Here is a 17,324-nt window from a genome sequence, read left to right on the forward strand (position 1 = left end):
AAAGCTGGCACTTTTGTAATCTTCACTCCTTTGGATTCTACAACATTCAAGTTAACATACTGTGTAAATGGATTGAGTTCTATTTGTTTCTGGTCATCCATTGTAGCTACGCCTTCTCAATTTACTGTAAGAATAATTTTCAATATATTTATATTTTGATTATATTTTTCATATATTTACATTTTTTAATAATTCCTTACAAGTCTTATGTTTATTTAATTTTTTTTTTATCATTTATACAGGTAATACCTGATTCTGTCCTTTCAAAGTCTCATGATTATATGTCAGCTGATATAATTTCCACTATGTATTTGGACAATAAAGAGTTTCATCTTAAAGTTCAAGGTTGTAATGGTAAAGTCTGCTTTACAGCGGGTATTGATGTGATAGTTACTCAATATCAATTGGAGGCCGGTTCTTATTTTTTATTTACAAAATGGTTTGGTCATTCTTTCCATTTAAGAGTATTTGATAAAAATGGTATTGAAATGAACTTTGATCATGTACATGTCGATGATGTAATTTTTTTTTGTTTATTATTTATATATAAAATATAAATATAATAATTGATTATTTGAATTATTAAATCTAACAAATTTTATATGTAAGTTTCAGGTTGATATTGCACCTATTGATTCTCTTCAAGATTTGCCTCCCTCTGCTGTTGCTGAACAAGCCACTGGACATATTATTCGTTTTGTTCGAATGGCTGCTGACTATTTTGTAAGTTCTAATATCTTTTTAGTTACTAATAAATATTCGATATATAATTTTTTATTTACATAATACATAGCTTATATAAGATATAAGATAAGATTGATGTTCTTATTAATTTATATTTTTTAATAAAACACAGCGGCTTCCTGATGATGTTTCCATAAAGGCTAAACTTGATTTGGGTGTTAAAAGTATCACAATGAGACTTTTGCATCTTAATCCTCAGATGGAATTTCGTAATGGTACTATACGTCAAGCGAGACTCGAAGGTTATTGTTATGCATTAAGTAGTTGGTCGAGATTAATGAACATTGCTGGCATTAAGGTGGGTGACACGGTTTATTTTTGTTTTGACGAGACTGAACAAGTTTTGAGTGTAGAAAGGGTTGTTTCTCCTTTTTAACCATATTTAGTACTCCTTGGACATTTTGGTTTGTTTTTTTTGGTTTTTATATGATACGTATATTAATTACTTATTTCTATACAATCTTATCACAAACTTTATAGTTTTAAACTTTAAGTTATTACAATTTATGTTATCTGACCTATGTTTGGAATATTAGTTTGTGTTCCCATTATTGAATTACACCTTATCCTAATATATAGTTATATTAAATTTTTACTTTGTATCATTAGAATACAAAAACAATGTTTAAAAAGATTGATCCAAATAAACCATAAAGAAATAAATTTTACAATATTAATCCATTTTACATATAGAAAATATTTGTTAATAACTGATGTTAACATCATAGTTATCATAGTTAGTAAATATAAATAAACATATTAAGATATTTTACCATGTCTGTTTATTACTCTTTATTATACACCTAAATATTTTGAGTTAGATTATACATTAATTAATAGAAATTACAAAAAATGTAAATCGGAAAAGTGACTCATATATCTGTCTTCTTCATACTGTTCGCCTATATCTATCTAAGCTTAATATAAAATATAAAATGTTTGCCTCATTTTACAATTTCAACGTTAAAAAATTATTAATTTTGACTTAATTTTTATTGTATGCACCATAAATTAATTGAACAAGTTTTTTTTTATAAAGAATTTTTTTTGAGTTGTTGTTTTTTTTCTTATTTTTAATTTTAATTTTTGCCTGTATCTGTTTTTCATTGATATCTGTTGCATGAATGATAATTAACATTACTGTTGATTTTCAGTATAGAATCTGATGTCTAATTCGTATACAAACATGTTTTTGTAGGTTTATAGTATTCCTGTGCCGTCTACATGGATTTATACATTAAGGTTCAGTTGAACAAAAAAATCAGGCAAAGTGTTTTGCTTGGAACATAGAGGCGTCGTTGATATTGCCAAGGAGTCTGAGCAAATGTTAAGTTATATAATTTTCTTACACTCCTCGGCAATGTCAACGACTCCTAAAAAAAGTTCCTTCGAATCTCTCTGACTGATACCTTCATCGACATATTGTTTCTTTTTCTCATCACAGATTTCCTATATGTTCATCTCAATACTTAACCGCCCTGTTTTCATTATATATGTAAAATTGTTTCTAATTTAATGTTTCAAACGTTAACTTCAATTGAAGGTTCCCTTTTTTTTTGTTCACCAGCAGACATCCAAATACAAGCATCGGTAAGTATATTGCACCTCTCTTTCAAATTTTTATAATTTATTATATATAACCACAATATAGTTATTTGCTTTTTATGTTCTATTTAAATGATTCGATTATACATTAATAACAAAAACTGTACATATAAAAAGTGATTCATATAAATGTCTTCTTCATACTGTTCAATCATATCTATATATCTATATTTCTATTTATCTATATCTATATATCTATATATCTTTGTCTATCTATATATATATACTCAATACAATAAGTAAAATAGGTTTATTTATTTTTAGAAACAATATGTTATTTTTTAGGAATGGTGATTACTGTATTATTTACTTATATAAATTCCGTAAATTTTGTTTAGGTTACTAATGATACACTTAAAATATTCTTTTATTTTTGGATAGAAGTTTCAAATTGATTTTATCAATAATAATTCGTTATTATTTTTTTTTAAAGAAAATTCAAAGTCATACTATCCATATTCATTTTTTTAGTAATTTTTTTGTATTGATTTAGAAGATGTTGTTGATTGGATCTTGATTGATGTTTGCTGATGCTGATATTGAGTCTTGCTGCTTGATTATTCAAAATTTGTCAATTTTATTATAATTGATTGTTTCCTTATATACATTTTCATTTTGGTACTATAAATATTATTTCAAAACTTCATCCATTTCCGCATTGTGTCATTCATATTACTCCATTATTTGGTTACGTTCTAATTTTTCATCCTACATTTTTATAGAACCATATTATAATCTTCTTTGACTTCTTTGATTTAAAAGATTTCTTATAAACTATTTCTGTATTTCGAAATTTTTTATGCATTTTTTTTTACTTAGATTCATATTCTTTAGTTATCTTGATTCGTATATTGAAATACGTTTTATGTCGTCTGATAGATATAATGGAAAACCATAACATTACCATGTTCAGAGCTGTTGATGCCTTTCAAGAGCGGTTTTCTGTCAAGGTTAGGGTGATCAGGGTTTGGGAACACCCTGAAAGGAGGAATCCCAGTCAGTTATACTCATTTGACATGATTCTAATGGACGAAGAGGTATATTTATTTTATTTTTATCAAATTTTAAATATATATATGATTTTTTTTAAAATGTATACTTTATTAAGTATAATTTTCATACGTTATACAGGGGACAAAGATGGAGGCAACATGCTTGAATAGAGTTTTACCACAATTTCGCCCGTCATTAGTTGAAAAGAAATGTTTGATTATCAGGAATCCAACTATAGGTTTTAATAACTCTACGTACAGGTATGTTGACAATCAAAATAGGCTATGTTTCCAGGGGACAACCGAAGTTATTCCATGTGAGGATATTGGTGGATCACCGTATGGTTTTGATTTCTTGAGTTTTTCTGACCTCTTGAACAGTAATCGTATTTCAAACTCTACAGTAGGTATGTATGTTATAGTATTATTTAAAAAGATGTTACTCTTTTTTTAATTAACATTTTTTATTTTCATTCTGTGGCGTCTTCTTAGTGATGTATTTTTTATTTTGTTGTAGATGTTATTGGTTATTTGGTTCGATCATTTTCTAAAGAGACTGTAACTAACAAATTAACTGGAAAGCAGGCTGTTAAGGTTACTATAGAGATATCTGATCTGGAGTAAGCAATTAACCCTTATCTTAAAATCCAGTATACATATTATTGTTACAATTAATATGTTTGTATATTTTTTTACCATACTTATATAATGAAAATTATCCAACTTTATTTTTACCATGTTATTATTATTAATTTGATTAATTTGATTAATTACTTAGGGGTCGGACGGTATTTCTTACTCTGTGGGATCAATACTGTGATAAGGTTTTGTCGTTTTTTGAGAGTATCAAGGGAAAAAATATTCATGCAATCATTATATTGCAGTTTGGCAAGGTCAAGTGGTGGAATGGTTTGTTTTCTTTCTTTAATAACATTTTTTTAATTAAAATCTGATTTATTTTATATATTTATTATCCCTAACATACAACTGTTTATTTATAGGGGTTGCGTATGTAAACAATTCATACACTGTTAGTCGTCTTTTTTGCAATCATGATTGTCCTGAAGTCGATGAGTTCAGAAACCGGTATGATAAAAAAAAACTGTACACATTATTTCTTATCTATCATATATATTTAAGTATTATCCATATTATGATGAATGTATAAGTTAAAAAACTTTACATTTTTATTTTTTCTATTCAATAGTTTGTTAGAAAATTCTATTGAAGTCAGTGAATCCACGAGCCTTGGTTCCATCGCCAAATCTGTTGAAGAGGAAATCTTGCAAAGCAAAGACTTTATGAATATTTGTGATGTTTTTTCGCTTAAGATGGTATCATTTTTTTGATAATTTAAAACTTTTTAGTGAAACTTTAGTTTATATTCTTTTATGTTGTCATATACATATGCAGGTTTCCAAGGTAATTATTCTTGGTAATATACTGGGTGTTTACAAAGATGAAGGATGGTTCTATGAGGGTTGCAATAGATGTAACAAGAAGATCAACAAAGTTGTTAATCTGAGTGAGGACAACCAGGAATCAGGTTCTGCTGTTACAAAGGAGGTTCTTACCTGTGTATCTGATCGTTGTGCTTTTAAAACTATAACTTCTTCACTCAAGTAAGACAATAGACCTTTTGAACCCTCAAAATTTTTAAGTATAACATTTGTTTTGATTTTAAAATATGTATTTATGCTATCAATAGGTTTAAGATTCAACTTAGAGTTCAAGACCCATCAGCTTCTGTTACACTTACTTTGTTTGATCGTGAAGCACGGAAGTTGTTAGGAAAGTCTGTTGATGATATTCTTAATGCTAACCCAGAATTTGTAAGTTTTATTTTTTTTATTAAAATTTTTTATGTTTTGTATGTACAAAAAGTTTAATAAAAAATGATAAAATATTTTACTATTTTTCAGCGTTCTGATTCCATGAAGATTCCTGCTGAAGTTGACACATTGGTTGGCCAGACTGCTGCTTTTAAAATTGATGTTACTGGCTACGTCTTGAAGTATAACATACATAAGTACGGTATACTGAAGCTGACTGTGGATCCTAACGTTATATCTGTTCTTCAAGAGAAGCAATCCTCTTCACAGATAACTGTATGTAATATAATTTTTTTTTACCTTATTGATGTACGTTTAAAATATTTTACTTTCCTGTAGTTTATATTTTTTTTATATGAACAAAATATGCAGTCTTCTCAAAATATGTCTCTCAATGTTGATGCTTCAGAATTTGACTCTCAGACATCTGATGGTTTCAAGGTATTCGTGTCAGATTTTGTTTTCTTCCTCTTTCTTTTATTATATATATGTTAATTTATGATATGCAATTGTAACCTGTTACATTTGTCTTTTCTTAGAACTCTGCTTCCAAAAGAATCGAAAACACTACTCCTGTCTCTAACATGGCGAGCACCGTTTCACCTGTTTCATTGGATCTCACTGATACTCCTGATTCCATGTTAGCTAAGGATGAAGTGAAGCGAAACTTGGTCCAAGTCTACGATGTTGAAGAAGATTCTCACACATCTGCAACGAAGATCCAAAAGACTGGAGAGGTTCAGGATTTCAACAGTGCGGAGAAGAGGAAACTCTTAATTCCTAAAGTTGAGAAATAGTTTTCAAGTTTTCTTAACATTAAGATATTTGGTGACTTTTGAGAATTTGGTTTTTGTTGATGTCGTCTAAAACAATTTATTGTTTGAATTCGTGGTTTGGATTTATGGTTTTTATTTAATGGTACGGACAATACATGTTTTGAATTTCCAAAGTTGTGATACTTGGTTTCGAGTAATAATTTTTATTTTTATGTACCTGTTTTTTTAATTTCCTTAACACTATTTCTTCAGGACAATACATGTTTTGAATTTAAAAAGTTGTGATATTTGGTATCGAGTAATAATTGTCAACAAGTGTGTACCTGTTTTTTTTATAATAATTATTGTTTATTTCTTTTTTCTTTTTTACATTTCAGTTAACATTAATTAATAGTATATGCGTATTTTGTATGTGGTTTTTATTATAACAAATCATTTGTGTTAGAACATTTATTATGATAACAACTATCCAAATTTTACAATCTGTATAAAAAACAAATAACATTTTTTTAAGTATATTTTTTTTCATGAATTTATGGTGTCCGTTATTAGTTACTAAAAAATAATTTTTTAAATATGGTCATGTTTGCTAATTATAGAAAGCATACCTATCGGATATGTGATTTTGCTACATTCCATATGTATTTATGATCCAACTAATAAGTTATTTAAAAAACTGCTAATTACCTTTAATGTATATTTCTTAAATTAAGGGTACACCATAATGAATTATTTCTTAATTACTATCAATTAAATTTATATCCATATTTAAGGTTATTTCCTTTTCACCAATTGAATACACTCTCATCTATTCTTATTTATATGTACCTCATTTCATCTCACCACAAAGAACATCATCATCGAATTTGACAAAGTATGAAATAGTGTTCTATTATGCTTACCGGTTTCATGTGATATAAGGTACGTGTTCTATCCTCATTATACATTTTCTTTATCTATGTGTATATTTATATATTATTTATTATATATTATATATGTTATATATAAACTTATGTCCAACAATATATGACAACTAATTACAGTTTGCATTTTAGAAAATGTCTCATATTCGTAAAGGTTCATCCGCATCAGATAAAGATTTACGTAACATAAATGTTACTTCAGGAACTCCTTTGTCTGATATATCTAACTGTATGTTCTATAATTTTTTTTAAGATATTATTATTTCAATTATCGTTTCAGTTCATTTCATTGTTTTACTAATTCATATATCATCTCAGTTGATACATGCAGCAACATTGACAAAATTGAAGCTGTCGAAAGAACAAAAGCTAGAAGAATATATGGAAACAATAAAAGATTCAATACATCCTCATCGCAGACTCAAGCCACACTAAATTATTCAACTCATAATAATAAAGAAAATGTAACTTCATCCACATCTACCTTCTATAACAGATCATTATGTACGCCTGGTATAAACATCAATTTTTCGTCTGGTATATCATATTCGGAAACTCATAATACGTATCTTCCTTTTTCAACAAATCCTTCACATGATATTTCCAATGGTATTTTCAAATCTATACTACTTACTTTATTACAAAAATTTATATTTATATAAATTTAACTAATTTACATGTCATTTGAGTTTCTATACTTGATGTAGACAAGGATGAGGCTGCAAAAAGAAGGAAGGCTAGACGTATAATCTTGAATAGCAAAAGATTGAATAAAAATTCAACACAGACTCAATCGTCACTAACCTCTTATACGCCAAGTAAAGAGAATATTAGTCCGAACACTACTTTTACGTTGAATAAATCACCTTTTAGCGTCCTCTCAAGTATCAATGTCTCTTCTGCTTCATCTAATTTCAATTCAGGTAAGGCGCGAGTAATGTTGTTCTTAACATATTATGTAATAAAGTTTGTTTTCTTATATCATCAAGTGTTTTATAAACCATAACAACTTTATATCCCTCAAATTTTACTAATTCATGTCATTTATGTACATTAATTTTAATTTACTTACCAATATTATTATCAAGCTTTTTAATATATAGTTAACGAAATTATATAATTTTTTAATTATGTTTTTATTATATGATTTTATAGCATTTGTTATAATAATTTTTATAGGAAACATTGCATCTTCCAGTGGTATTCCAAGAAACATTACAAGCAACTCAGCATCAGTCATGATACCTTCTTCGTGTACTACAATTCCACCAAATACTGTTATAGCATCAGACGAACCTTCACCATTGATAAGAATGTCATCAGGAAAGCGGAAATTAGTAAGAAAACGACGAAACTTAACACCTATACCTATTATTGATTTGACAACAGATGATGATAACGAGGTTGCAGATATAATTGATCAACATTTAAAAGGTGTTTCAAAAGGTATAGTTAATCTTCTTTTATTTAATACTGCTTCAATGATTTATTTTCATATTGTTTTTTATCAACAAAGATTTATTATTTTTAATAACACTAATCTTTTAACTGCAATAAACAAATGTACAGACTACTTGGATCATGGTGACCAGATTATCGTGTGTCGAACGTGTAGCGCAAAGCTATGGAAAGCAGAGGCGGATAGGGGAGAACAGAAGCGAAATAAACCTAACTATTTCCTTTGCTGTGCATACGGCAAAGTTTTGTTACCTGATTTTAAGCAGCCTCCTGAAATTTTGAAAGATCTATATGTTGGCGTCAGTGCGAAGAGCAAATTCTTTATAAAAAACATTCGTCGTTATAATTCTATGTTCTCATTTACATCCATGGGAGGAAGGATTGACAAAACTATCAACCGTGGAAATGCACCTTATGTCTTTCGATTAAGTGGTCAAAATTATCATACTATTGGGAGTCTATTACCTGATGACGGAAAGGAGCCAAAATTCAGCCAGTTGTATATATACGACACAGATAATGAAATATTTAATCGACAAAATGCAGTTGGGTATGTATTAATTTCATAGTGTTTATAATTACCTATAATTGTCGATTTATTTTAAATGATATTAATGTTAGTAATACATATATAATTGCTATTAATCCATATATTTTCTTACTTTTATAGGGGGTCAAACACTTCTTTTACAATAGTTGAGTCAGCTTTTGATGTTCAGATCATTGAGGAACTTACACTTATGTTAGACACTCACAACGCTTTGGTTAAAATTTATCGACAAGCTAGAAATTCTTTAAACGAAAACCCTTACATCGACTTGAAGCTTTGTCTAATTGGTAAAAGATCCAAAGATGGTAGGACATATAACCTTCCTGAAGCTTCTGAAGTTGCTGCATTAGTTATTGGAGATCTGACTCAAGCTGTTGAGAATCGTGATATAGTAGTAAAAACAAGATCTGGTCGGATTGAGCGCATAAGTGAATTACATCCTTCTTATCTTTCTCTACAATACCCTCTTTTATTTCCATACGGAGAAGATATGTACAGGGTTGACATTCTTCATAGAGGTCTCAATCCAGACACGAACAGCAAACGTCCAATGTGTACTATGCGTGAGTTCTTTGCTTATAGACTACAAGATCGTGTCGATAAGTTTTCTTTGATTCATAATGCAAAAAGACTTTTCCAACAATTTGTTGTTGATGCTTACACTATGATTGAGAGTGAAAGGTTGTTTTACATACGGCGACAACAAACTCATTTGAGGTCAGAAACTGTTCAGAATATTCAGAATGCAAGTAATGCTGGAAAAAAAGATATGTCAAAAATTGGAACACGTATATTTATTCCATCTTCCTTCACTGGCGGTTCTCGATATATGATGCAAAATTACTTAGATGCAATGTCTTTGTGCAAATGGTTTGGGTATCCAGATTTTTTCATCACTATTACGTGTAATCCAAAATGGCCGGAGGTGCAAAGGTTTTTAAAAGATACAACGATAAGGCCTGAAGATAGACCGGACATTTTGTGTCGAATTTTCAAGATAAAACTAGATGCCATAACAAAAGAATTGAAAGAAGGCAAGTTGCTCGGTAGAGTTAATTCTGGTATGTTTATTTATACGATAACATTTAAAGGCTACTATTTTTAAATAACGTTATGTTTTTTTATTAGTATTATTATTATTAATATATATTTAATGTTCATAATATAAGTTACTTAATTGTTCTAATTTATTATATGTTTTTTGTTGTACTCTGTAGTTGTCTATACTGTTGAGTTTCAAAAACGCGGACTTCCTCATGCACACATATGTGTTTTCATGCATTCTGACAGCAAGATTCTATCTGTTGACCAACTAGATCCAATCATTTCTGCCGAAATTCCAGACATAGCCGAGGATCCAGAGTTATATAAACTTGTGGCAGACTACATGATTCATGGTCCGTGTGGTCCTCTCAATATGAATTGTCCTTGCATGATCGATCGTAAGTGTTCCAAGAAGTTTCCTAAGAAATTTGTTAACGAAACATGTTTGGATAAAAAAGGATTTCCAGTTTATCGTCGAAGGGATTCTGGCCTATCTGTTGTTAAATCACGTGTGAACGTAGACAATAGATATGTTGTTCCATATAGTAAAGTTTTGTTAAAAAGATACCAGGCGCATATTAACGTTGAATGGTGCAATCAAGTTGGTTCTATCAAATATTTGTTCAAGTACATTAACAAAGGCCCAGATAGAACTACTCTTAGAGTTGTTGAAAGTGGAAATCAGGATGAGCAGGAACCTGTAGTCGATGAGATAGAAAAGTATTATGATTGCCGGTATATTTCTGCATGCGAATCTGTTTGGAGAATCTTTTCATATGATATTCATTATCGATATCCCGCAGTTATTCGATTGCCGTTCCATTTACCTGGTCAGCAAAACGTAGTATATGGCGCAGACGATGACATTGACGATGTTCTTAACAAACCATCTGTTGCTTCTACTATGTTCTTATCTTGGATGAAGTGTAACGAAAAATTACCGGAGGCACGTAATCTTACTTATGTTGAGTTTCCATCAAAGTATGTTTTTAAATTAAGAACTCGCAGTTGGGATATAAGGAAACGACATCCTTCAATCGGTAGGATTCACTCGGTCTTTCCTTCAGCTGGTGAAGCATACTACCTCAGAATATTATTGAACAAAGTAAAGGGACCAAAATCTTTTGAAGATATTCGTACTGTAAATGGTACTTTGTATCCAACTTTCAGGGACGCATGCTATGCGCTAGGGCTTTTGGACGATGATAACGAGTACATTGAAGCTATAAAAGAAGCTAATTTGTCTGGAAGTGCTACTTATCTACGTACGTTATTTGGAACAATGCTGATGTCTGGTAGTTTGTCTAGACCTGATTTTGTATGGGAGAAAACATGGACGTATTTATCGGATGACATTTTATATAGACAAGAAAAACATTTGAATGTTGATGGTATGTCTTTTTTTTTTTAAATTTTGCATGTTATCTAATATTCAATTAATATATTTATTAAATTAAATATTTTTTGTTGATAATGTTTTTATTTGAATGAAATAAAGAAAACTTCATTTGTACAAATTTTTTTTTGTTATTTACCCTTCAACTTCTTTTATGTATATTTACCAAAATATACTTTAATATTCGAAACTACGAATTATTGTATTATGAAATACATCTTCAATTATGTTTGCAGGTTTAAATTATTCTGACGAAGAAATAAAGAATTTGGCGTTGTTAGAGATTGAGAAGTTCTTACTTCGTAATAATTCATCTCTGAGGAACTATTCAAATATGCCTTATCCTGATGATGAGTCTATTTCTTCGTCTAATAATCGATTGATCAACGAGGAGTTATCTTATTTCCAAAATACCATGGAAGATGAGTTGAATAATATGTTACTACTTTTAACAGATGAGCAACGTAATGTTTTTGATCAGATTATGGAATCTGTTAGAACAAACAAAGGTGGTGTCTTTTTTGTTTACGGATATGGTGGCACCGGTAAGACCTTTCTTTGGAAGACATTGTCGGCAGCAATTCGAAGTAAGTCTGAAATTGTTTTAAATGTTGCTTCAAGCGGTATAGCTTCTTTGCTACTTTCTGGAGGTCGAACAGCCCATTCTCGATTTTCCATCCCCCTGAATCTAAATGAGGATTCTCTTTGCCGCATGAAGCCTGGATCTGAACTTGCGTGTCTTTTAAAAAAAACACAACTTATTATATGGGATGAGGCTCCTATGATTCATAAACATGCCTTTGAAGCATTGGATAGAACCTTAAAAGATATATTGATGCCTGATTGTTCAAATAGCGAAGCTTTACCATTTGGAGGAAAGGTAATTGTATTTGGTGGTGACTTTAGACAGATTCTTCCTGTTGTTCCTAATGGCTCTAGACAGGATATCGTGAATGCTTCTCTGAGTTCGTCATATATATGGAATAAATGCAAGTTACTTAGGCTAACAAAAAACATGAGGCTTACTGTTGGCATGAATCATGGTGATATTGACAAGACAAAAGAGTTTGCTAAATGGCTTTTGGATATTGGCGAGGGAAAACTTGGTGGTCGCAACGACGGAGAAGCTCTTATTGATATACCTCAAGAACTGTTGATTACTGAGTCCACTAACCCTATTGGTAATCTGATCAACTTTGTGTATCCGTCAATACTTGAATCGTTCAATGATCCAAATTATTTCCAGGAAAGAGCCATACTTGCTCCTAAGAACGACGTTGTTCACGAGATAAATGATACCTTATTAGCAATGTTTCCTGGTGATCATAAAGAGTATCTAAGTTCAGATTCCATCTGCCAATCGGAGAATGTAACTGACCATATTCGACACAATGTTTACCCCCCCGATGTTCTAAATGGTCTTAAGGTTTCAGGAATGCCGAATCATAAATTGGTTTTAAAAGTTGGTGTTCCTATCATGCTGTTACGTAACCTTGATCAGAAAAACGGTCTGTGCAATGGTACAAGATTACAAGTTGTAAAACTTGGTGATCGGATTATTGAAGCCAAAGTGATTTCTGGTAATAATATTGGTACTAGAACTTTTATACCAAGGATCAATCTTTCCCCCTCTGACAAACGAATACCTTTCAAGCTACAAAGAAGGCAATTCCCGATAGCTGTGTGTTTTGCAATGACGATAAATAAAAGTCAGGGACAGTCTTTATCTAAGGTTGGTTTGTTTCTAAAGCAGCCTGTTTTCACTCACGGACAACTATATGTTGCAGTTTCAAGAGTCAAAAGCATTGATGGTTTAAGGATGTTAATATTAGATGTTGAGGGAAACGTTACTAATAAGACTACAAATGTTGTATACAAAGAGATATTTTCAAATTTATAGTTTTGATTCTAAGATTAATTATTTTAATATTAATATCCAACTGTCATATTTTTTATTCCTTTACTCCGATATTTATATTTCCATTTTACTTTATATTTTTTATACATTTCATTTGTAATATATATCACATACCACTTATAAAAATAATCATAACCACATATAAACAAACACAAGTTAGTTTGTAAATATAAAAATTTAAACATTGAAAACCAACAAGTACTTATGCATGATACCAACTGTTAGTTACATTAAAATTTATGGTACCGAATTAGATGATATAATAGTAGTTGTCTTAAACCATAAACTACATACTAACAAAATAAAACATCAAAACCACATAAACTTTGTCCAAAAAAGAGTAAACCAAACAACATCATCACAAAACAGTTATCATTTGTTCAACACAAACACCTTCATCATTAGATTACCTGTTATCATGCATTAACCCCATCCACATTTGATAAGATCAGGAGATTTGATGAACTTACAAATGTGAAATGCAGTCTATCACCCAAACAAAGTCCATTCTCCTTCATGAACATCGGCCAACCTTCAATTGCATACCTTATAGCATTTCCATTCTTTTGGCGCCTAACATTCATTTTGATTGTTTTTCCCTTCATGTTCCTCACGTTTAACTTATGAGATTTATTTCGGAATCCCGCTGCTCTTACAACATTAGCAGGCATTCGCTGCATGCAAATCCGTATTTAAGAATTCATTCAGCCATATTCATTTTAAAATATTTCAGTCTATGATTTTTATGTCAAAAAATACGTACCATGCGGTTTTCTCCTTTCATTGTGAAATCATACTTTCCAATTTTCTCAACAGTAGTTGTTTTTGCAACAACTTTCCCTTCAACCTCCGCTATCTTTAATCCATGATCATCCCTCTTTCTTTTTTCCTTTACCTTTTTTTTAACACATACATTATATTTAGAATAAAATCTAAGTTAATAATAAATGTTGGTCACTAAATATTGTTTATTTTTGATAAACGTACCATCCGTTTCCGAGTTATCTCTCCATCTGTTGAGACCGTTTCCATTTCAAATTCTGTCCTGCATATCAGCTCCTTACTGACCTCCGCATGACAATATGCCTCTACATGTTTACCTTTTTTCGTAACCTATTAACATAAAAGAAAAAAACATATTAAGACAATATTCCTCTACATGTTTTCCTATACATGTTGAGACCTTTTCCATTTCAAATTATACCTTTGAGTTTTCTTTTCCAGCACTGTTCTTAATCACTTCCTGTTTTTTACTAATTTCATGAATCTGTGTATCATATTTAATAAAATTACAACATCTGATTTAAATGTATTTTAATCTACATAAATATAAGGTTACTACCTCCGAAATCATCTCATCTGTGGAGTCATCATCATCATCACCGAAACTCTGTTATACAATAAGATATTATCAAAAGAGACGTAATTATTACTAAAGTGTTTAACTTTAAGCTGTTAATACTTACAAAGTTGACGGTTTTGTAGTATGTGTCTTTCGCTATCTCCATCAGAGACTCATCATCACTTTCTTCTTTTTTATTCAAAACAACTTCAACTCCTCGACGATAAATCTTTATCTCAAATTTTTTGCTTTCCGTATTCCTCAACAACATTATATCATCATCTTCTATCCCAAGATCATCAAATAGTTTCGGACAACCTTTCGTGAAAACATAATGATCATTTATTTTCTCCCTCTCAACTTTCCAAATCTGACCTGCTGCACATATGTTATAATAATCGTTGACTGTCGTGTGAGAGTAACATTTTGTAACATAAGCTTCGGGAATCACCTGAAAAGTTTAGTACCATTTTACTCTCAATTATATATGTATATCATTTATTTTACAACTATAAAGAAAAACAGATTAATATATAAATGTATACGTACTATTATTTTTAGAATGCCGTAACGGTTTACTGTTACGAAAGATTCACCACATATGTTGTTGACGAAACAATCAATGTGAATATCTTTATCTTTCAATATCCTTAAGCGCAACAATGTCTGTTTTTCCAACTGAAGATCCCTTACGACATTTTTCCAACCATCAGTTATAACCGATTCCCCGCTTATACTTCTCAAATAAGCTGTCCAACTTCTTTCACTTTGATGATGTATCATTACTTTAGTTCTTTGCCAATAATCACCGTATACACTCTTAACAAACTCAATTGGCAGTACCTGTGGTTAGATTTATGTTTAAGATATTATCTAACACAAATTAGAGTTATTTTATTTTCTAACAATTGTAACATACCAGTTTCATCGAGTAATCATCATCTAACACACTTATGCATGAGGAATTCATCTTTATATACCTGTTAACAATGATGTACATATTTGTTTACAATATACAATATTACAATATACAATATACATATAAACAATAACAAATCAACTATTATCTCATCATATAACCAAAGTTTTTTTCACAATGACATTCACAAACTATATCAACCAAATATGTATAGTAACCTAAATTTATATACTTTCAAACACAAACAAATAAATGTAATCCGTTTTAGATAACATAAGGTACACAATAAATTACATTGTTATTCAACTTTTTTAATGTTATAACCTAATCAATGATCCAAAATACAATCTCTATCAAGAATTTTTAATTTTCACAATAAGATGCACTAAATATATGAACAATAAATAACATTGTTATTCAACTATTTTAATGTTATAACCGAATCAATGATCCAAAATGCAATGTCAATCAAGAACTTTTAATTTTCACAATAAGATGCACCAAATATATCAACCAAATCATGTTATTAACAGAAATTATATATTTTTAAACACATGCAAGACGATCTAATTTAATTTAGATACACATAACATACACAACATTTAATTTCATAAAACTGGAAAACCTGATTTGATGTGTAAACCGTAATCAATCGCCGGAAATACTTCGGTGAAGTCACTTAACCCGGAAATTGGCTTTGAACTCAGATGATAACAAGTGTGTGAATCAAAGAGGAGATTTCAGATACAATGATCGGAAATAATGGAGGAAACCTTACTTTACCAATTTTCTTCTTCACCACCGCCGGTTGATGTTTCTTGAGGGAAGTGAAACTTGATTGAAGGTGATGGAGTATTGCAGTAGCTTTAGTCTTTGATATGATATATGTGATGATTATAATTTATATTTACATTTTTAATTTAAGTATCGATTTTCATTTGTAACATATATCGGTTATTTATGTAATAATATTAAACTAATGTTTTTTATTTTACCATTATGTATTTGAATATCATACAAAAAATATATATTCCCTAATTAGTACTAATATTTCGGATAACCTTTTATTATGTTAAAATTTTATTAGTAGCAGTATTTTGTAAATCTTTTGCTATTTTTAAAACACATTTACAATAATTACATTTATTTATATATTTTTGTACAATATTGACTTTATTAATTATTGACATAAATAGTTATAAGAATTGTTTATTCTATAGTTTCTTAAATTTTATTTCCAATTTTCTCATATAAATACATGCTGATATTTTTTTCTTTCATTCTATGTGTTGCTATTAGTATTCGATTCTTAGTATTCTTCCTCAACTATCGTGTTCGGGTGAATATGTATCGTCATGGTCCGTATTTCATCATAACTCTACTTGATCCACTATCCCTTCAACAGGTACATAACTTCCATTATTGTTTTTATAAACAATTTATAAGTATTGTTTGATGTTTGATATTTATTCTAATGAAATTTTTCATATATTTCTTTTTTGGTTTTCAGGCTATACCTATTAGTATGAGTAGATTTATATGGACGAATAAGTTAGAATCCTCAACTGTTAGCCTTAAATTTGATGAAAAACATTCATGGCGTGTTCGCATCCAATTAATAGAAGATATATTCTACTTCACTCATGGATGGTCTGAGGTTTTAAATTACTTTGGCCATGGATATTTCTTTATTATTTTCAACTATCTTGGTGATCGTACTTTTAAGTTCAAGCTTTTCTGTCATGATCCAAATCAAGAGTGAGGGAAACCGTTTTGTAAAATTATTCAAAATCCTTTACAAACTCCAATGGTACGTACTTTTATT

General features: G+C 29.9%; 1 protein-coding gene across 1 annotated transcript; it reads left to right on the forward strand.

Moving 5' to 3' along the window:
• Positions 1 to 7,007: 7,007 nt before the first annotated feature.
• Positions 7,008 to 13,220, forward strand: LOC110929898. The gene is made up of 8 exons (XM_022173079.1): positions 7,008 to 7,101; positions 7,191 to 7,481; positions 7,580 to 7,795; positions 8,052 to 8,318; positions 8,442 to 8,880; positions 9,001 to 9,941; positions 10,098 to 11,315; positions 11,557 to 13,220. The coding sequence occupies exons 1-8, from the start codon at positions 7,008 to 7,010 to the stop codon at positions 13,218 to 13,220; spliced, it is 5,130 nt and encodes a 1,709-aa protein (XP_022028771.1).
• The last annotated feature ends 4,104 nt before the right edge of the window (positions 13,221 to 17,324 follow it).

Source organism: Helianthus annuus, chromosome 1 (genome assembly GCF_002127325.2).
Source record: "Helianthus annuus cultivar XRQ/B chromosome 1, HanXRQr2.0-SUNRISE, whole genome shotgun sequence".
In the NCBI taxonomy this organism is placed as follows: Eukaryota; Viridiplantae; Streptophyta; class Magnoliopsida; order Asterales; family Asteraceae; genus Helianthus; species Helianthus annuus.

Bases quoted from the DNA above. Each gene is read 5' to 3' on its own strand.
- LOC110929898 (XM_022173079.1), top strand. From the start codon at position 7,008: ATGTCTCATATTCGTAAAGGTTCATCCGCATCAGATAAAGATTTACGT. The intron at 7,482-7,579 runs GTATTTTCAAAT...TACTTGATGTAG, and splicing joins TTCACATGATATTTCCAATG to ACAAGGATGAGGCTGCAAAA. The intron at 7,796-8,051 runs GTAAGGCGCGAG...TAATTTTTATAG, and splicing joins TTCATCTAATTTCAATTCAG to GAAACATTGCATCTTCCAGT.